The sequence below is a fragment of the Nothobranchius furzeri genome, chromosome 6 (assembly GCF_043380555.1).
Source record: "Nothobranchius furzeri strain GRZ-AD chromosome 6, NfurGRZ-RIMD1, whole genome shotgun sequence".
NCBI lineage: Eukaryota > Metazoa > Chordata > Actinopteri > Cyprinodontiformes > Nothobranchiidae > Nothobranchius > Nothobranchius furzeri.
In genome coordinates this window covers 23428357-23450240 of record NC_091746.1, presented here as the reverse complement: position 1 = coordinate 23450240, position 21884 = coordinate 23428357, and the positions used below count along the sequence as shown (strand labels likewise).

General features: G+C 45.2%; 1 protein-coding gene across 2 annotated transcripts; it reads right to left on the bottom strand.

The window, feature by feature from the left end:
• Positions 1–289: 289 nt before the first annotated feature.
• Positions 290–20759, bottom strand: wbp1lb (WW domain binding protein 1-like b). Of its 2 annotated transcripts, none has more exons than XM_015974733.3 (4): positions 20490–20759; positions 6748–6850; positions 3253–3414; positions 290–1275 (listed from the first exon to the last, which is right to left on the bottom strand). In XM_015974733.3, exons 1-4 carry the CDS (start codon positions 20574–20576, stop codon positions 497–499), a joined length of 1131 nt encoding a protein of 376 aa, XP_015830219.3. In that variant the 5' UTR covers positions 20577–20759; the 3' UTR covers positions 290–496. The 2 variants fall into 2 exon arrangements, with proteins under 2 accessions (XP_015830219.3, XP_070408127.1); XM_070552026.1 differs by lacking the exon at positions 20490–20759 and adding an exon at positions 9675–9793.
• Positions 20760–21884: the final 1125 nt, after the last annotated feature.

Sequence of the window (21884 nt, the reverse complement as noted above, 5' to 3'; positions counted from 1 at the left end):
TGAAAAAGCACTTCAGAGGAATGAGGCGAACAGAACGTCCCGACGTCTGCTTTCTGATGTTCTTAAGACAGTTAGACCCTCTAGGAACAAACACGGGGAAGTCCAGACCGTTCCTGCTGAGCGTTGTTCCACTCTCTAGCTGTGCAGACTCCGCCTGCTGACGAGTCGCCGCCAACGATGGTTAAGATCTGTACTGCTGGTGTGATATGAGAGGAACGGCTGAAGAGTGACGGCGGGGGAAGTTTCACTCGCCTTATACTGTTACAGGGTTTGTACCCCCCACCTCCACATAACCCACACACAGGTTAAGGCCCACAGTCCAGTACAGGGAGTAGTGGGCTTCCTTTGCATTTTGTGCTGAGAGCCAGCTGCAGCTCCCACATCTGGCTGATGTAATACATTCATGTAACTCTCTGAAAGTATTGTAAATGCTGTTGGGTCGCTAAAGCTGTGGTGAGTTCTCCTTCTTCCTGTGAACATGGTGGTGAGCAGCGGTTCAGCCCTGTGGCTCGGTGCTGTGCGCTGCTCCGTCCTGCTCGCTGATGGTGTGGAGGAGAAGGCAAACGGGTGGGCTGAGTGAGCTGCTGCCTACGTTCTGAGGAGCTGCCGTTAGCCCATGCCCTGCCCTCCGCTCCTCCTCCACACCAAAGGAGGCCTGATGGCCACAGCTGTCACAGAAGTCACCCGTCTCCTCCCCCTCCTCATTGTCGTCATCCATGTTGCGGCCCAGAAGGCTCTCGAGCTCTCTGCTGTCCTGGTCTGTCCCTCCGACGCCGCTGCAACTGTTGCCGCCGCGTGTGCCACACACACACACCTCAATCCCAGAGTCCCCTGTGAAACGCCTTCTCCTTCCATTTGGGAGGCGCTCTTTATCCTCAGGACAACCCTCCAACGAGCTAAAATCCTTAAGCAGAGGGTCTTTGCAGGAGTCGTCCACGCTTTCAGTTTTTTTGTCCTGGTTGGTGAGCGTCTCTATGCCGAGTCGGTCCGGCAGCAGAACCACGCCTGAATCTTGAGCCGTTTGTGTGGGTTTGGGGCTAAAGTCAAAGTTTGGAGGCTGTGGTTCTTCCATGCTGGGCCTGCAACACGAACCGTCGGAGACTGGAGCCACAGAAGAGGGCTGGATGGCTGGACGATGTCCCTCCTGTTGCTCAGGAACCATGGGACCAGATGCCAGCGAAGAGTTTGTGCTTAAGGCCGTGTAAGGAGGCGGAGGAGTCGGTGGTCGATTGACAACTTCTTCATAGTCGGGGAGGAGGTAGTTCGGCAGAAACCCTAAAGAAGAAAAAAAAAAACTACTTTATAGGAGACATATTGACTTTTTCTTAATGGTTCTATGGTCGAGACAAAACAGGTTTATAAGGTTTGCACTTAATCCCTCTCACAAAGATATCTCAGCAGTCTGGGCTCTGTCCCTTAAAGAAAACAAGCTGGAGCTGGCCACGCCCACCCACTCAGGCTGCTATAAGCTGAGAAGCTCAGATACGTGGGAGGGAATCATAGTAGACCCATTTGTGACATCACAAACAGGGATTTTTTGAAACACTTTGCCACAAGCACATATTTCCTTAAACCAAACACTGACGAGTGTTTTGTTTATGGTCGCTGTGTTCCGAGGCAGTAGAGGCCCACACGGCAGCACAACAACCCAACAAGTTCAATGTGTGACAGCTTCTTCTGAACACGTGTTTTTTGCATTTTCCAAACACAAGCAACACAGGGAAGCAACATGAGCAGGCGAGCCCAGTTCTGGGCCGTTCTGTGCTGCTGCAGATCTCCGATGGTTCTGCAGCAGCGGCAGGGAACTAACCCCTTCTTTCCACCGGAGCCGTCAGCAGCACGTTACTGCAGCAGCGGCAGGGAACTAACCCCTTCTTTCCACCGGAGCCGTCAGCAGCACGTTACTGCAGCAGCACGTCTTGCTCGTGTAAGCTGCTGCTTGGCCCTTCCCACGAGACGCGAAGCAGCAGGGGAGCAGCTGTCACCGACAGAGCACAAAGTCACACGAGTGACTTCGTCAGTAAACACAACAACAAGCAGGAGAAAATTACAACATGGCTCCAAAAGGTTTGTGTTTTATGTTCTGTCCATTTTATAATCACCAATACGGACCTGAAAAACAAAGGAGACCGCTAGCTAGGTGATAACTTCTCACGGGGCCGCACAGTTAGTAACTTTTTTTTAAAGTAAAGCAACCGGAAGGCAGTATGTTCTTTATTCTGAAAATCTCAGGAAGCTTCGCTTCGTTTCCGCGTCCGATTTCCTGTCTTTCCTTCCCCAAAAATGTCGAACTTGACCCGTTTCAGAGGCGTCGCGTGTAGAAAATAGAACTGGCGCGTAAAGGCCGCGACATGCTGCTCCTGAGACGCGGCCGACTCGCGCTGCTGACGGCTCCGGTGGAAAAGGTTCTGTTGACCACAGCGGTTCCTATCAGCAGCTATGACGTGCTGCTGCAGTAACGTGCTGCTGACGGCTCCGGTGGAAAGAAGGGGTAAGACAGCAGTGCTGTCGGTCTCCTGAGAACTGGGGCGTGCATACAGGGACATCGTTAGAAGCTCCGGATGGATTCTCAGGGCAAACATCACATTAAAGCCACAGCGCTGCTCTGGGCTGCGATCAAACATCAGACGCACCAGAGCAAGTCTGCCTCTGTAAATAATAAAAAAGACCATTTAAACATGTAGGGGGGAGGACCTATTAAAGGTCAAGCTGGGGAAAAAACCTACAGAATTCATGTAAATCACATAAAACAAACATCATAAAGTCTCGATCAAACCCCCACTGCTGTCATTTAACAAGCAGCTCTAGTCAGAGTAACAGGTACTAGGTAGAGCTGGTGTTAGGGTTCAAGCTAAAGAACGACCTGGGCCCTTTTACCAAACCATCTCCAAAGCCTTGTGTCACAAAGATGCCAACGTTTGCCGATTTACAAATCCAGCTGCATTGAGCAACATGTTCCATCTGATCAGGCCAGCAGGCAAAAGGGCACGTTTCCTTTCTGAGTTCATCTTCCTTCGGGCCACTTAGTGACGTCTCCGTTTTCAGCGTTTATAGGCTGCTGCTCATCGTGCAGTTACGGTGCAAAGCGTTTATCAGCAGGCAGAGAGAGAGAGAGAGCGACCACAGATAAACTGAGTGAACTTTAGTGCAGCTTCAGACAGATTTGTTATTAACCAGCTACAACTATAAATATGCACCGGCATGCTCGCTGGGGTGAGTCTGACTGTTACAGGGTGTCTGCGGGAGTCTTACTGAAGTAAAAGGGCACAGACGGATAGTTGTGTGCTTCACGGTAAGCTATGAGGTTGATCTCGTGCTGTCGTTGTTGCTGCTGCAGGCGGTGTTTGGTGCGGCGATGGTGGCAAATGCAGCAGCAGCACAAAATGAAGATGAGCGCCCAGACGAGCCAAAACCCTACAAGAGAAAACACCAGTTATATTCAGGCAGTCAGAGGCATTCATCTGCTTTAGATGTAGAATAAAACCACATTGGGGCAGCATCTGCAGTGAAGCTCAGGCTGAAGTTTAGTGGTGAACCTTCTTCCCGATCCTCGCTGATGCTAACAAGCTTTGGGCGATGACTGAATGAATGAGATCATGAGAGCAACTTTCCCCAGCAGGGCAGCCGGGCTCGGCCTTAGAGGTGGGCTACGGAGCTCCGGCATCCTGGAGAGAGTAGGGGTAGATGCTGCGTAGACACGCTGAGAGGAGCCGTTTGGGACAAAGCCCCCACAATGCGGCTGAAAAACTGAAGCAATCCCGTAAGTGAAATAAAATGCAGTTTCACCCTCATCCACTAGGGGCTGGTGTCAGAAGCGAGCTAATTCTCATTGACTCCCATGTTAAAAATACCAATTTCACAGCAGAAATAATCATGTTTACAGCCTGGTGCCAAAACAAGTTTGTTGTTTAAATGATCTAGTTTACACTCATGACAACTCTGAGGGGGGTGAATTTTTTTCTCACTCTTCTGTTTAAGTGTATTAAAAGCCTAAAATTCTGTATAATTAATGAGCATCAGACCCACGTGACCACAGAGCTAGCTCCGGGGATAGGCTTCAGTAGAGCCTCGGTCTGGCCTGGAAACTGTTCCGGGATTTTGAGTCTCTGTGTTTGTGTATTCTTTTTTGGATATTTTTTGTGCAATTGTTGGACAAAATGACTTGCTGTGGCATTAATTGCACTAATAGAGCGTCCAAGGAGTCTCCACTTCATTTTTTTCGGTAAGTAAAATTATATTTATGTATTTTAGGTCACTGCCGAGCTGAGCTTAGATTTTAACATGTACTGTTTAACCATGACATTTAAATGTAATAGGGTAAAACCCAGTGCATTTAACATAATGCTGCACTTTAGAAAATGGGTTGAAATATAACATGCTGGTGGAGCTGGGTTCCGACTATCGGCTTGTGGAGCTCTCGGGAGACCTCTGTTTTCCACCTGTTCTCCCCTCCCCGCAGCTCGGCGCATCTCTGTCTGATCGCGGCTTCTGTCTGCTGCACGGGCTGCCAGCTTGTGGAGGTCTCGGAGACCTCTGTGTTCCACCCGGTTTTACCCAGCGGTCAGCCCGGCGTATCTCTGACTCAGAAGCTCTGGTGTTGTGCACAGTTAACTCCGGTTGTAGCTAGGTTGCTACCTCCATTAGCGCCCACCTCCGCGTTAGCTTTGGGTTAGCTTGTAGCAAGTTCGACCGGGTGTCGTCAGTCGATCCCAGCCTTACAGCCCCACCCTCAGCTCCACCTCTCTTCCCTTTTGTGGAACTGTCTGGGCTTGAGGGAACCTGTGACACGGTCAAAATGTCACGGTCCCATTTAGCCTCAAAAACGTGTTATTGGGGTCTATGGAAACCCATTGTCCAATATTTATATGTCGATGTTTGGGACATGTCCTGCTGGTAGGAGGTCCCCAGGTCAACCCAGGAGGGATTGTGTTTCCACAAAGACCAGAAACACTTTAGATGGGAGAAGGTGGGGGCTCCTGGGGAGAGGACAGCTTGGGACTCTGTGCTGGGGCTGCTGCCCCCACTACTCACACCTGGATCCAGACCTACACCCAGTTCTGGACCGGACCCCAACCCGGACAAAAACTAATGAACAAGTCACTGATGGTGTTTGATCAGCTGAGTTTTTGTCAGCAAAGTGAAAAGTGTGATGTTTCTGTAACATGAAGGCAGCCATATTTAAGCCCGGCTAAATCACCATGGTAACATAGCTCCAGAGAAGTTTGGGAATAAATTATGTGTAAAACCTGTCGTTCACAGATTTTAAATAGATTTTTGTTTCCACGGTTATTTTTTAATAACACAAAATTAACTTAAACCAGCAGCTGCTGTTCTATGCAGGAACTACAGGAACCGCTTCCATGTTGCCATGGAAACATGAGAGGAATTTTACCTAAGGACAACAGAAAATCCAGATCTGGTCCTGCAGCAGAAAAACCAAACCTACAAGAACAGCCGCCAGTCAGACGTCTAATCATGGAGAATTTTTAGTTTTGCTGCTGCTCTGCTGGTGAGTAAACCAGTTTAAACCAGTTCGGCGTAAATTATGACATAAATCTTTGGGTTTAAACTGTTTAAAGAGCAAGTCAACCCCTACAAGAAACTTACTCCACTCCCACTTCATGTTTGAAAAATGCAACAAATGCTGTTGCTTGGCAGACCGAGAGGGCGGAGCCGCTAACAAACACACACAGGCTCACAATGGCATTATGACATCATAATGTACCAGATGACATCATAGCATACCTCTTAGCCAATAGCGGTGGCAGATTTAAATTCAAATACATTGCACAATTTTTCCCTGACGACGGCGCAACACTGACAGTTTTAGGCAGAATATTTGAATTTTAACCAAGATGCACTGAACTGCCAAATTATTGAATACACGTATCTGTAGCATGATTAGACACTCCTTTATATAGTTTATCAGCAAAAAAATGTGATTTGGGGTGACTTGCTCTTTAAGCTGCACACACGTCTGATGAAATGTTTGAGTGACTGGACCCTCAAGTTCAGTACAAAAGTTTCATCAACGACACTCAAAGAACTAAAGTTGTGTGAGGCATAGAACTTATCAGCGTTGGTAAAACGACGCCTTACTGAAGTCCAACGTTCAATACTTCAAACTATTGTTTTACAAAAGATAATAGATACGATACGCATAACGATACAGGGAGACGATACGATACACCACTATATGTTGTGATACACTTAGCCAGACAAGATTAGTGATTTTTTTAGACTGAAATGTTTGTAGGAAAATTCAGTCAACAGTCCAAACTGTCAGTTAACATGTTTAACATGAGATATCTGGACCATAGGGATTTACATTTTAGTGGTGGAACAAAACCCAACGCACACTGCTGCTGACTAGTGGTCGGTGTTTGAATTGCACCAAAAGAAAAGAAAATGCACAAATGTCTGCAGGTAAATTCTTCCAATAATTAGTTACACGGCTTTTGAGTATCGATATAATATTGCAGGAAAAAATATCACAATTTATTGCCATTTTGATATTTTCTCACATCCCAACTACATAAAGTGATCCTTTGTACAGACGATGTCATTTAATACATGGTTATAAAACAATGCACACTTTAGCTGTATTTATTCCTAAAGGGCTCAACAGAAAATTAGAAGTTATTCTTATAGGGTTGACTTTTTAAACAAGTTTGTAAATGAACTAAAACCTGGCTGTAGATCAGGAGTGGGAGGTGGAGTGAATGGGACTAAAAGCTGGACACTTACACCAGAGCTCATAGTAAAAACTGCAGCACTGAGACTCTCCGCAGCAGTGGCCGGACTCACAGAAGTAGCTCTGATTGTTGGCGCCTTCACAGCGGAGCAAACTCTGCAACAACAACAACAAAGTGCTGTTAGTTTCTACAAGAGTGTTCAAACTTGTACTCAACTATAACCCTGCTGGTGAAGGTTAATTCAATATAATTCAATTCAAAGATACTTTATTAATCCCAGAGGGAAATCAGAGTTTCAGTACACACAATTCTGAGATCAGACATACATAGGCATAGACACATGAAAAGAATTGGTGAATGTGGTCATTCGCAACCCGAGTCTCGCTACCTTAATAGATCAAGAGGGTTTATATAAGGATAAAGTCAGGGGGAGGGAAAAAAGGCAATTTGGAGTTACCCTCCACAGAGTGGGCAGCTTTGCTATGCAAAAAACACCTCAAACAGATATGCAACAGACTTCAGACATCACACAACAAAAGTGTCCACTAGGTGGGGTCGGTAGGGTTGAGACTCTCCTCACATCAGTGCGTGCAGCTGCATGGGGCAGCGCTCATCACCTCCGTTTGGACAGAGTAAGAAGATAATGGGTTAGAGAGCACAGTGACTCTTAGATACGGTTCCACGGCCTTCACCGGTCACAGTCCCGCCCAGGCTGGGATAGGGAGAAGAGTTACCATGGTGATGGCAACAGTCCACACTTCTTATGTTTATGTATTTAGCAGACGCTTTTGTCCAAGGCGACTTACAAGTGATAATCGGCATATTGCCCTTGAGGCTAACAACAACAACAAGAACAATGGAGAAGGAAGTGACGCCACCATCAGCCTCAGCCTGACGAAGTTTGCAGCCGCAAACGAAACGTTGCAGGTAAATAAAACCTTTCTGCGTTTTAAAAAGAACTAAAAGATGGAACAACTTGACATCAATCATGGAGAGGAGGGAACAAGGAGTGGACAGTAGAGAGGGGGGACAGGTGCAGGCAAGGTGCTAGTTAAGAAGATGCTCTCTGAAGAGCAGGGTCTTCAGGAGTTTCTTGAAAATTGAAAAGGAAGTCACAGTTCTGGTAGTGCTTGGTAGGTCATTCCACATTTGTGGAACGATACACGAGAAGAGCCTGGATTGTCCTGAGCGTGGTGTAGGCACTGTTAGCCGACGATCCTGTGATGACCGGAGCGGCCGAGCCGAGACGTAAGCCTTTGCAAGAGGATTCAGGTAGATGGGAGCCATACCATCTCGGACTTTGTATGCTAGTGTTAGCAATTTGAATTTGATGCATGCTGCTAGCAGCAGCCAGTGGAGCTCAATGAACAGAGGGGTGACGTGTGCTCTGATTGAAGACCAGACGCGCCACTGCGCTCTGGACCATTAGAAGAGATCTCACAGTACAGGCTGGAAGACCAGTTAGAAGGGCATTGCAGTAATCGAGGCAGGAGATGACAGTAGATTGCACCAGGAGCTGGGTGGCATGTTGTGTTAGGTAAGGTCTGATCTTTCATATGTTATACAGCGCAAAGCGGCATGAACGAGCAACAGAGGCAACATGATCTTTAAAGCTCAGGTTCTTCTGAGGGGGGAGTTATCACTTCAGCCTCACAGGCTCCAAGGGCACCAGATTCAGATAAAAATTGTTTTGGGGACAGACAGAGATAATTTCCTCTCTGCCTTAGTGTTCTGTTGGTCTTCAACCCCTCTAGATCCAATAATGGTGTAATTAATCTATCCCAATCCATGCTGATCCGTCAACTCGCTCCTTGATGGAATCCACCTTCTGTGCCAGAGCCTGAATCTCAGCCAAAGTTCCAAGCTTACGACTCATCTCGACAATTACATGAGTTTGCGCATTTACAGCACGATGCATTACATCCCTGAGCTCCGGGATTAAGCCAATATTCCTCAACAGCTCATAAATTTTCCGGTAAGCCAGGTAACCGCTCAGGCCAAACAGCAGGAATGCCGACACCAAAACCACGAATATCCAGACGTCTTCAGAATCCTCTACAGACAGCCGAGACGGGCATATCAGGTTCCACTGTTTCCAGGAGTCCATGGGCAGAGGGAAATGCCAAAATGCCTGAAGTCCAGTGGCAAGTACCCACAGTCAGTGATGGTCTGGGGCGCCATGTCAGCTGCTGGTGTTGGTCCACTGTGTTTGATCATGGGCAGGGTCAATGCAGCTAGCTATCAGGAGATTTTGGAGCACTTCATGCTTCCATCTGCTGAAAAGCTTTATGGAGATGAAGATTTCATTTTTCAGCACGACCTGGTACCTGCTCACAGTGCCAAAACCACTGGTAAATGGTTTACTGACCATGGTATTACTGTGCTCAATTGGCCTGCCAACTCTCCTGACCTGAACCCCGTAGAGAATCTGTGGGATATTGTGAAGAGAAAGTTGAGAGACGCAAGACCCAACACTCTGGATGAGCTTAAGGCCGCTATCGAAACATCCTGGGCCTCCATAACACCTCAGCAGTGCCACAGGCTGATCGCCTCCATGCCACGTCGCATTGAAGCAGTCATTTCTGCAAAAGGATTTCCGACCAAATATTGAGTGAATAACTGAACATAATTATTTGAAGGCAGACTTTTTTTGTATTAAAAACACCTTTCTTTTATTGGTCGGATGAAATATGCTAATTTATTGAGATAGGAATTTTGGGTTTTCATGAGCTGTATACAAAATCATCAATATTAGAAAAAATAAAAGGCTTGAACTACTTCAGTTGTGTGTAATGAATCTAATATATATGAAAGTCTAATGTTTATCAGCACATTACAGACCATAATGAACTTTATCATATTTTTTTAGAAAGACCTGTATTTACTCTGTCCAGAAGTTTTGTCTTCATTTGAACCCTTCTGGATTACCATGGCCTGGGTGACTGAGGACCTTCACCAGCATATTACAGAAAAGGTTACCTGTGGAGCAGAAAGCATGCAACCATGGCACGACTCCTCAGACTTTGATGGTCCTTCGGGTAATTCCTTAAAAAATGCAATGCTGTAGTTTTCAAGTGCTATACTTCACGGATCTGCTCGGGGACTTGCGCCCGCCATTGATGTCATGATACTGCATTTCTTTTTCAAGTCTGTTCTTTAACATATGTTTTGGAAAGATTTTAGCAGTTTTGTTATTGAATCCCTCTTTCTTTCTGCCTGAATGTTTTTGAACGTGGAAAAGTAACTTCGTAAAGCCGGGTGTAGACTACAATTTTATCAAGCCGATTTTCCCCTTGTGCGAGAATCTACAAGATCGGGGCGAGTTCCGTGCTGAGCGTCGTGTAGTACACCGGGGGTAACGGGAGGCGATTAACACCACGTGGCCACCTGCCGATCAGCAATCGTAAGCTTGCATGAATTTCTGGCGCGTTTGATATTTTCCTCGTTCCTCGTGTGCCAGTGTGAAGGTATCACACTGTTGAAGCGCCGCTGCGACCCAAAAAAGTACCAGAACTAACCACGGCGCATGCGGAAACATGAATCAACATGTCTCTCCAGCTGTTTCCCTATTAACACACGGCGGTCATTTTTATTTATACACTTTTTTTCTAACACAATGACGAGGATTGTCAAAAGTGTGTTCGTCATATTTATTTCAGATGAAACTGATAAAACATTTCTTCCTGTCGTCTTCCTCCTCCAACCCCCATAAATCCCTGGGTGTCTTCCTCCTACGGCGCTCCCGAAGGACAACCGACATCAGTAACAACCCAAAATAACTCTGGGTGTTTTGTTAAAAGCAGATTTGTATGTCTGACATGTTGCTACCAGACGTACAGCGCGAGCAGTCCGGTTGCATCCCAGAACTGGGTCGTACAGTGTGAACACACGACTCGTGAGATTTGCTCAACAAGGAAGTCGTACATTTTGAGCTGAACGCTACAAGTGAACAAGTTGCACCGTGTCCGCCCGGCTTTGGTCGTACGTCCAGCCAGTCACCTAGCGTGGCGTCATGGACAGGAGCAGGACCCCAAGATGCTAGACCCACACCCTACGTACTTAAGACTCAATATTTATGGTTATATGGTACAAAGCTGCCAATATTTTTCACCAACTGGACATTTTGTTTATTTCCAACAATATTTTGATGGATGTTTCCAGAGATTAAAGGCAAAAACTACTGATCGTCTCTTTAAACTGTTTATTCTGAATCCCTGACCTGCTATTTTAACTTTAACCCTTTAAAACATTATTGTCCTGATTTGGTTTAACTACTTACGTATGTATTTCCTCTGTCTATGAAGTCCTTTTTCGTTAGATAAGTGAAAGTAAAAATGCAAACAAATGTAAACTACATTAAATAAACAGGAACATACATTTTCTCAATAAAACTTTAATTTCAAAACACCCTAAAATAATAAATAATATTAATCCTATCAATTTAAATCCTAATCCTTTAATTTACTTATTTCGTAACCCTAACTTTCCAATTCCTTAATCGTTTTAATTTGTGTGCATATTTGTGGAAAAAAATAAAAGTCAGTTATAATCCCTACAAACATTCCTGAAAAACAACGTGTGCGCTCACACCGACCTTGACCTTTGACCTCAGAAATCTAATCTGTAGCTTTTAAGTCCAAGTAGACGTCGGAGCCAAATGTGAAGAAATTCCTTTGAGGAATTTAAGAGAGATCACCTTCAGCAGAGGAAAGGTGGGCCAGAACCAAACAGATGAACAACAAGCCAATTCTGCAGCCCACTGAAGACTCCACTAGGAGCTGAAACACCCAAACACATGAATGTGTTTATTTTATACCTTTTCTTATGTCATTTTCTTGATTAGTTTTAATATAAAACCATAAGAAACGAGAGACGACTCAAGACTTCTGCACAGTGCTGTGAGCTCATGGGCACACCACAGAAATGATTATGAGTGGTTTGGTTTCCTTTGCTTGAGAGAAAATTAAAGGCTCAACATCACTTAAAGGAGACCCGTCGGGACATTTTCATATATAATACATAAAACAGTTCTCTGGTCGACACAAAACATGTTTATGAAGTCCTTTGCACTAAATCCCTATCCCAGTGGGTGGGGGGGGGGGGGGGGGACCTTTGAAAACCTTTACTAATATCTCTAAAATGAAAGCAGCACAAACAAAAAGTTTTGTTGGATTTGAAGAAGGTGGGGGTGGGTGGGTGGTGGGGGTGGGGGGTGTGTGAGGGACTTCACTCAGGTTAAATCCCTCACCTGTGGGCCATTCCCATCTGTACCGGGTCGGCCCGGGCCGGGTAGCGTAGGTTGTTTACATATCTGGGTGGCCTGGTATTTTCCCGGGCCAACCAAGGCTCATTCTCAGCCCTCTTCTCGAGGGGGTCTGCTTCAGGCCGACCAGGGCCAACACACCCACTGCTGACAGCAAATTCACACCTTCCATTAGAGCAAGCCTCTGATTGGTGGGTAGAATCAGCCCACATGGGCTTAAGGCAAGGATGTGTGGAATCAACCGGGCCAGGCTGGGGCCGACTGGGGCTACCCGGCCCGGGCCGACCCGGTACAGATGGGAATGGCCCAATAGAGATTTCAGCTGTTTTATTCAACAGTTTCAGTACCTTCCAGAATGAGTCCTGTCAGGGCTTTGTCACTTTGAGGTGTTGGCCAGAATCGGCATAAAAATAGTAGAAATTCAGTATAACTAGACTTTACCATCTATATAAATTTGAACTGGGTTCATGTTGTTCAGGACTTTTGTCATAAATCATTACAGAAAACCCAAATCCTCTCCTCATACAACACTCCGACACGTAAAACCAGCTAGCTGCTGTTGCTAGTGCTGTGAATAACTGTATTTTGTTTACTTTCGTGCTCTTAATCATCACAGAAAACTGTGTTTACAGCTGCAGCAAAAGAACTGAGCCACATGCCTGTGTCTTACACACATTTTTAAATAACAGGTCTGATCTAAAATAATAACCTGCATCTATAAATAGGGTTGGGCATCGTTTGATTTTGAACGATTCTGATTCCTCGTTTCGATTCCGGTTCCTAGCGATTCCAGATTATTTCAAGACATGTTTAACACGAGCCAGCTAACCACAGATCCTACTTGATGAAATAATCTGAACTTCAACATGAATTTTAACTCTATGAACAACAACATCACCTTCATTTAGACAAAAACATGTTTCGGAGAAAAAAAGAAAAAGACTTGCAGCACAACCAGTGTGTTTGTTTCTGACCACAACCAAAGTCTGGAAGAAGCCTCTGGGATGAGAGGCTAAATGTCTCCAACACATCCAGAAACGTCCAGCTGTTTTCAGCTAAAACTCTCAGGATGATCATGTCCAGGATGACTGAGAACTACACCTCCATGCTGCAGCAGCATTCAGTCAGAACAGGAAGTGAAACTTAAATGTAGCTGCTGTCAGTAACAATCTAACAGATTTTAAACATTAAAACTCAACAGAAACAGTTCAGAAAGGAAATTAAAATGTTATTTATTATTATTATTATTATTATTATTATTATTTATTGTGGCAGAAGCTGGTGTGGTCCACCACAGAGAAGCTGCTCTAGCGTGATGACTTTAATTATTCTACAGATTATTGTTCAGCCTTCTGACTGACTGACTGACTGACTGACACACACACACACACACACACACACACACACACACACACACACACACACACACACACACACACACACACACACACACACACACACACACACACACACACACACACACACACACACACACACACACACGAGTGTTGGTGAGGCTGCGTCTGACTGCTGACGCTCCGTGTGTGTTTTTATTTCTGCAGTGAGACAAACTCACCTCACACCGTCCAGAGTTTGTTATTTAAAGCTTCTATTAAATCCACCGTGTTGACGTATTTAACATGTTTCCTCTACGCTGCAGGAGTTAATTACACTACAGAGTAAAAGTTTGCCAGACGCGTTTGTTTATATCTGGGTGGGGGTGGGGGTGGGGGGACTTGTGCTGCACACAGACAGCTGGTGTGATCAGCTCTGGAAAGCAGATCACAATTTGCAGATCACGTTTATTTTTCACGGAGATCGGCCGCGGATTCCTCTTCTGGTCAGCATTCTAGGAATCAAAACTAGGAATCGAAATCAAAAATTTTGACCGATTCCAGGAAAAACTGACAGTTGGTCCCGGTTCCAATCGATGCTTGATGCCCAACCCCATCTATAAATCCATCTGGAACCGCACCGGTAATTATGGACTCCAGAGTCTCGTTAGCATGACGCAGCAACACTGCTAACCGTGTTAGCTCCGGTAAGGAAAAAACAAGTCATTTAGGAAAGCTACGACACACACACTCCTCACCGATGACAGTACACGAGGGAAAACCGTATAAACGACTGGGACAACACAAGGATCATAACCACCGAACAACAAAAATATAAAAGATGGATTAAGGAAGCCACAGAAACACGGAGACGTGGGAACAGAACCATGAACAGAGACATGGGAGTCCACACATTAGATCATGCATGGAACTGTGTCATCGGTGAGGAGAGCGCGGGCAGCAGAAGGCGACACCGTCCTCTGCTGCCCACAGATAAACGGAGAAGAAAGTGAACCCGTTATTAGCGGCTAGCTCTGAAGAAGATAGTAGGAATTAGGGCTGCTCAATTAATCGAATTTTAATCACGATTACGATCTGAGTTTTGAACGATTATAAAAAACATAACAAGCCGATTATTTGCTCCTCCCGCTTGCGCTGCCCTAAGTTGCAAATGAAGCGCTCCTCACAGTGTTGCCAACTTAGCGACTTTGACGCTATTTCTAGCAGCTTTTCAGACCCCCTTCTTGACTTTTTAATCCTAAAAGTACCTAGCGAACATCTCAGAAACATCTCTGGTAACCCTTAGCTACTTTCTGGATAACTGTCGTCGACATTTCCTGCAGGTTAGCTAAACACTCCGCCTGTGCTCCGGACCGTTCTTCACAACATTAGGAAAGGGAATGATGCAGTGATGTGTCGGTCGCTAAAGACAGCTCTCGGAGCCGGCTCCTTGTTGGATTAACCAGAGTGAGTGACACACACACCGCACCTGCGGTCTCCTGAGCAGCTAAAAACAGCTAAATGTGCGCGTGCGGCGTGCTGAACACACGTGCAGCTTGCCCCGATTGCTGTGAGACCGGGGTGGGGGGGTGGGGGGTGCAGCTGTGGTCGGGACAATTATTACATTAACTGATGGGCCTGTAAATAAATAGTTTATAAATAAGGTAGAAATAAGTTCCTCACGCTGATAACTAATCTCTCTGAGGACACAGTGCTACAGCACCTTGACACGACTCAATAAATGTTATGTAACATTTTGTGAACATCAGTTTATTTGCATTTATTTGTTATAAATGCCACTCTATAATTCTTGCTGTCAGTATTTGCAAGATATTGGTATTTGGGTCTGTACTGGTTAGACTTACATGAGTTAAACCAAGGTCTATAGCCCTTGGGTCATAGACTATGAGCTATAAGTTTATTGGTCCTTTTATCCTGGGAATCAGGAGTTCTTTTAGTGATCATCTTGTTTCTTATTTTTGTCCTGATTGTGCCCTGAGCAATTTTATGACTGAATAAAAACAAATAAAATCAACATAAATTGAAAAATCGTCCTAAATAATCGTGATCTCAATTTCAGTCACCATAATCGTGATTATTATTTTTGCCATAATCGAGCAGCCCTAGTAGGAATGACTGAAACTGTTAGCAAGGTAATAAAACCTTTCCTGTGTTTAAAACAAGAACTTGAAAAAGCATTTTGTATATTAATTCTGTGTTTTTATTCTAAAGATGACTGATGACACATCATTCTCTGCCAACGCTAACGCAGAAACACCAATCCTAAAACCAACACTGACGGAAAACAGATGGGCTGTCTTCATACGTTTGGAGAGGTCATAGCGGTAGTAGAGACTTGTGTGGCAGCACAAAAAGACGGTAAATGTGAGTTTTGTGTGTGTTGCCTTTAAACTTAGATCATCCTTTTGTAGGCAGTTTGTCTGCTCAGGTGTGAACGCAGTAATCACGCTACGATGCAGAAGAAAAGGACCGTACGGGAGACCCACAGGAGGAGATTCTCTCAGTTCAGATCCAAATGAACTCCAGAGATGGTCGTTTCACGTCATCGTACCTTGATCCAACTAAACAACCACTTATAAACATCAACTAAATTCCATTTTGCTGCCAGGTTTGTCTTGCATTCTGGGATGTGAGTGGGCATACTCATGCCAGTAGCTTCTAGCTGGCGGAAAATGTAACGAGGACCAACGTGCACAAGCAACGAAACACATCGTCTCTATGTTATGCGGGCTGATGACTAGATTTGTCAACCCCAACTCATAAAAAACACAAAAGAGAGCAAGTTCTTCACGAACCCAGCGGGACGGGGAATTAGACCACGTGGTCAACGGAACACAAAACCATTTTCCTGCATTTACTTTCAGTAGTCCCGCCCCCAGGAACTCTGACAAATCTCAAGTGTCTTATTGTGTTTCGTCTGTGAAAAAAACGGAAGCACGAAAAACTAACTACAGGAGTGAAAACGCCTTCAGAAGCCGTTTATAAGCAACACAAGTAAATACAAAACTAAGCTGCTCAACATGCATAAACAGTTAAAGACCAGCAGTCAAAAGAGCAAAAAATACGTGGGCAGGTAGTGTGCCGTCACCAGAAATAATTTCTACAGTCAATACAGCAAACAGCTTGGCCACAAAGTCACCGCCACTAAACCTGCTGCTGATATTCAAACCTGCGAAAAAGCTGGCAAGAGAAAAACCACAAATAATTATCCTGAAGAAGACATTTCTTATCGAAATGTTAGTTCAGCTTGTCTGCACCTATTATAGACTTGTCAGGGCCAGCCATTCTACCTTTTTTCTACGTCCGATGTCCCACAGGCTGTCGGGAGCACCAGTGTTCCTAAATGGATGATCCGCAACAAGCCTGTAGATCCATAATAATCTGGTTGTGCCAAAAGGAAAAAGATAATCTGAGTAATATGATCAAAAACACAGGAGATAGGGTGCTAAACATTCTTAATAAGGACTTCTGGACTCTGCCAAGATTGTCTAAAACAATTTGTAACCAGCTATTTTCACCAAGTCTTCATGTCAAGTCTACAAGTTACCATTGAAGGTCCTGGACCGAGAGGCATGATGATCCAGAATCCAGACAAGCTCCCTCTTCCTCCTGGGTTATTATCCTACTGAGATCTCCAAAACATACTCAGTCGCCCTTCGAGTCATCCCTATCCACTCTAACACACACACACACACACACACACACACACACACACACACACACACACACACACACACACACACACACACACAGCGCTGCATGATAATAAGGCGTTGAAAGACGTTTAAGAGAAAAGCAACAAAAACAGCTCTAAGAAGCAAATCCAGACACTGAGGCATAAATTAGGAATGGCTGATCACACCAGAACCACACAAGTCAAACTGCTTTTAACCAAAGCTTCAAACCTCAAGAGGAACTTATGACATTCCATTAGAAGAGTGCTGAACAGAGACTTAAAGGCCACATGATGTTCTGTTCCTGAGTAACTCCAGCTGCTCTGATTCCCATAGCTCCTTTCCTGTACAACCCAGCTAGCAGTGAACCTGTGAGGCTTTCAGGCCTGAGTTGACTATTAAATATACATTTTACACAAACATATAAGGTAAACTATCCATCCAAAACACGTGAGATGAAAAAGAAAACAAGCCGAGTATGAAGACGAACTCATTTAGACAGAACAGAACCATGAAAAGAATCTGTCCAGGTGAGATTAACGCTGGCCCTCATCTGCGGACAGCCTAACAATCATCCTCATTCATGTCTGCAGATTAAAGGTAAAAGGAAGCTTTGGTTACATCCCTGTGCATTAGAATATAAACAACTCTAATGAAGAGCTGATGAAAGGATCGGTCGGCAGCAATCAGATCCTGCAGCTAGAGATTAGTGGCTGGGGTCATGGTGAAGTCTGGACTCTACAGCCTGAAGGGATCTACTTAAGCTCGGTTCAGATAGGAAGACAAGCATGTTGATTTTAGCCCTAATTTCTTCCTTCCAACAATCTTAAGGATGCCCCTGATTACTGTAATGGCTCTTAAGATAATCTCATCAGATATTCCTGCCATGTGTGGTGTGTTAAGAGTGCTCTGAAGCAAGTTGAGACCACTTCAATCATAAATCAGTGATATTAAACATGTTGAATTGTCTTGATGTGATACCCGGAGCACAGCCTGTTGAACGTGGTGAGGTGCAACCAATCGAAAAGTGAGGTTTTGGAATGTTTTTATAACCAGATTCCAACAGTATGCGTATGCGATGCAAACTCAACGGAGCATCCCTTCCCACCCGGAGCATTTCAGGTGCAAATCAGCTGTGAATGTGCTCCACGCAGCTGGTTCTGCAAGGTCATAGCCTGACCCGCCAGACTCGCATCTTCAATTCTACACAGAGGACGAGTCTAGATTCTCAGAGGCAGACAGCACCATGAGGGGCGGGACTAGCCAGCTCAAAAATAACCAATCAGAAAAAAAGCAGAAATGACAACTGTGCAATGTTGTAGTTTTTTAGCTGTAGTCAAAGATGGCATCTGGCAACGATGCACACAACGTCAGGGTTTCCCCTGGAAAATGAGATAAGCCTGGCGGATTCGGGGGGGGTCACGCGCTCCATCCTGCAGCGCTCCTCCGTGGGGGGTGGGGTTGCACACGTTCCACCCTAAAGGTTGGTTTATGCTTAACACGTCCGCGAGGTCCGCACGGCAAAATTGCGTCATTTGAACAACCACGCCCCTCCACCGCACCTCCGCACGGCCCAAACTTTCCGCACCGTGCACCTAGGAAAATTTCTAATCACGCGGACGGTCGGACGCGGAAAAACATGGCGGACCGGCAAGAACTAGTATGGCAGAGGTTCGTAAATACAGACATTTGTATGATTCAGCTCTCAGAGATCACCGTGATCAACATGTTGTTAATAATTCTTGGAGAGAAATAGCTCGCACTGTCGGAAAAGACGAGGACGCTGTTAAAAATGCTGTAATGCCATGTTGTAAACAACAGTTTTTACTTCTACTATGGTGTAGTGTTGGATGCATGCCGTGTAGAGCTCCATGCTGTCCCGTTCAGTTTGGGAGAATATTGGCACACCGCAGAGACGAGCCGCACGAACCATAAACGCTGAGAGTTGTGAAGCGCGTTCCATCCGCGAGCCGCATCACCAAGCGGAAAGTAAATGTGTCGAGCATAAACCAAGCTTAACCCTGCTGTTTCTCACCAGTATCAGCTGATGGAGGGCTCTAGTTTCGTTGCGCCGCGGACACTGCAGGGTCGGGAAGGGGGGGGTGGGGCATAATGCTTAGCCTGGCGGGTGGCCAAGCAAAGCCTGGTGGGCCGCCAGGCATATAAAGCGCTGGGGGAAACCCATTAACTTTCTTTAGAAGAAAGGCTTTTAGCGCTTCTTCGTCTTGTGGTTTAAAGACATGTCCAAGTCATTTAAAACAGAGAAAAGTACCGCAGCAAACTCCGCTTCAGACGCCATCTTTGTTGTTTATGAGAAACTGAGCGTCTCTGTGTGTGACATACGCTGCTCAGCCCTGATTGGCTCGGTTAGAATTCTCAGGGGGTGGGGTTATTTGAATGGGAGCGTTCCCAGGCCCTTTTCTTTCCATCAGGAAGAACTGGCATGGCTGGTCAGGCTCGAAACAGAGGGGAAGAAAATGATTTTAAAGCAGCATCAATGCTTTAAAATGGTTTCTAACCTCTGAATGCTGAAAACTGGAGCAGAAATCCCTCCTCAGCGCCCTAATTCGCTGCTCTTTGTGGTCTCACAGAGCACCATTTTAAGTCACACAGCTGCTTTCCCCATCCTCTGAATGGATTAAATTACGGCATGCTTAGCCAGAATAAAACTTTTAATTTTAAAAATGTCCATGGGTGCCTTTTGGTATTATTGAAGATAAAGCACTATTGCGGCAGTGGCATGTTCAAATACCATGATTAGCGTCACAGGTAAGGATAATGTTTACATTTCACACTAAACATAATTATAGAACGATTTTATTTTTTGAGTTAGAGCTGGTTTAAACTGGCCATTTAAAACAATCGTGATTAAAATCGAGATTGTATGATGCGGAAAAATATGACATGATTTTTATTTAGCCATATAGCTCAAACTGTGGGTCTGTTTTCCACCTGGACGTTTCTGAACGGTTCTGGAAACTTTTTCCTATATTAATAAACTAAAATATAAAACAGAACTCTGTACTTAGTCATTAACTGAAAAATCGGTTTGCTGATTTTTGATATTTTTAAGAATGACTATTGATAATGAGTTGGGCAACACTGACCAACTGCCGTCAAAACAAAGGACGTAAAGTCAAAACAAAAAGTCTAGCTAGCAGATGAAAACTTTTATGCTAGGAGAAGAAAATGACGGAGTTAATTAACCTCTGTCTAGCAGAGGAGTATCATTTACGCCAAAATGATTTATTATCCATTTAACTAGTACTTGGCTAAAGCGTCAACCATAAATACAGCGAGGCTGTAAGCTAACACTGTTAGCTACCGAAGCTAACAGCTGAACTTAGCCACCATGCTAACATCCTCAACACGCCGAACAGACACCGAAGGGAGCAGACATGCTGCGGGGCTGAAGCTAAGCGACCCGACAGATGCGTAGGTGTCTGCTTAGTGACTTATTGGGCTGACAGCTCTGGGTTCTGTTTTTACTGCCCTGACTCACCTTCTCTGCTGCGGACTCCGTGGGGGTGACAGCGCCGACAGCTTGTAAAAACAATCCCATTTTGAGACCCGAACACACGCCTCTCATTACTCCGAGAACACGCCGCGGAAACTCATACACAAGTGCGCCCTGTTATTCACAAACGGTGTCCGAACGTGTGCAACTATGAGTCGGCTCGGCTCGCGCTGAGAGGCCGCTGCTTGGTGCGCCGCCTCCTCTGGTTCCGGGACATTTCAACTGGTTGCTGCCTGTCGGTTCCGCTGCCTGATACCGCTGTTGCACAAGCCGCTCCCCCGAGCACAGGCTCTCCGCTTCGGTCAGCTGGGTGTGGCGTGGTGGGTCACCTAATCCAAACCCGTGTGCGCAACGTGATGGGCGTACAGTTCCGGGGATCGTAACTGGTTTTGCGGACTGACCCGTGATTGGTCGGCTTGGAAGAGGTTGACCAATCATTGGTTGATGCGTCTACCCTCGGTCTGATTAGCACAAATATCACAAATATTTCACTATAAATCTAACTGTTTCCATAATTTGATTGATTAGACCTTATGAAAATAATTCTTTCCACGGTACCAGTATCATCATCATCTAAAGCCCTTTCCATCGGCCAGCAAACGAACCAAAGTGCTGTACATCCATAAAAAATAATCAAAATATCAATGATCCCTTCAATGGATACAAAGATATACATAAAACAAGTAAAAGTTAAATATACATGTAAAACAACAGAAAAATCAGTGAGTGGTCATCTGACTCTTAAAGACCGGTAGTGAAGGTGCTTGTCTGACCTCGAGTGGAAGGTCGTTCCACAGCATAGGGGTGAAGTCTGACAAAGCCCAACCTCCTCTAGTCGGGCAATTTACACAGTAGTTTTACAGCAGGCTTCATTTTAAAATATGTCTGTTGCTTTTTCAAAGCTTCAGACTGAGTGGCAGGGTCCAGGAGAATGGATTTAGAATTTTTTGGCAGCAAAAACATTCTTATCACTGTTGAATCATGAACTTTCCACTTCATATCAGACAGATTTTACTGTAATTTCTAGTTTCTTCAAGTCTGGTAGTAATCAGGTTCAAACAAGTGAACTTAGCATTTCAAACAATGTGATTAATCACAGACGAAACATGATTTATCAAGTGGTGTAACTCTCTGGCATAGGACCAGATGGGTCTGGATAGTTTGTTTCTACTCTAATAACTGAAATCATGATCTGAAAACAGAATTTTGTGTTTTATGTTGCAGGTCGGATCACAGCTGACCCGTCTCACCCTGGACACAGTCTCTTTGACTCGCCCCCATCTGGCAGGAGTCTCAGATAAATTCGGACCAGAACTTCATGCCACAAAAACAGTTTCTTCCCCTCTGAGGTCAGACCTCATGAATGTTGGTCGTAGACCT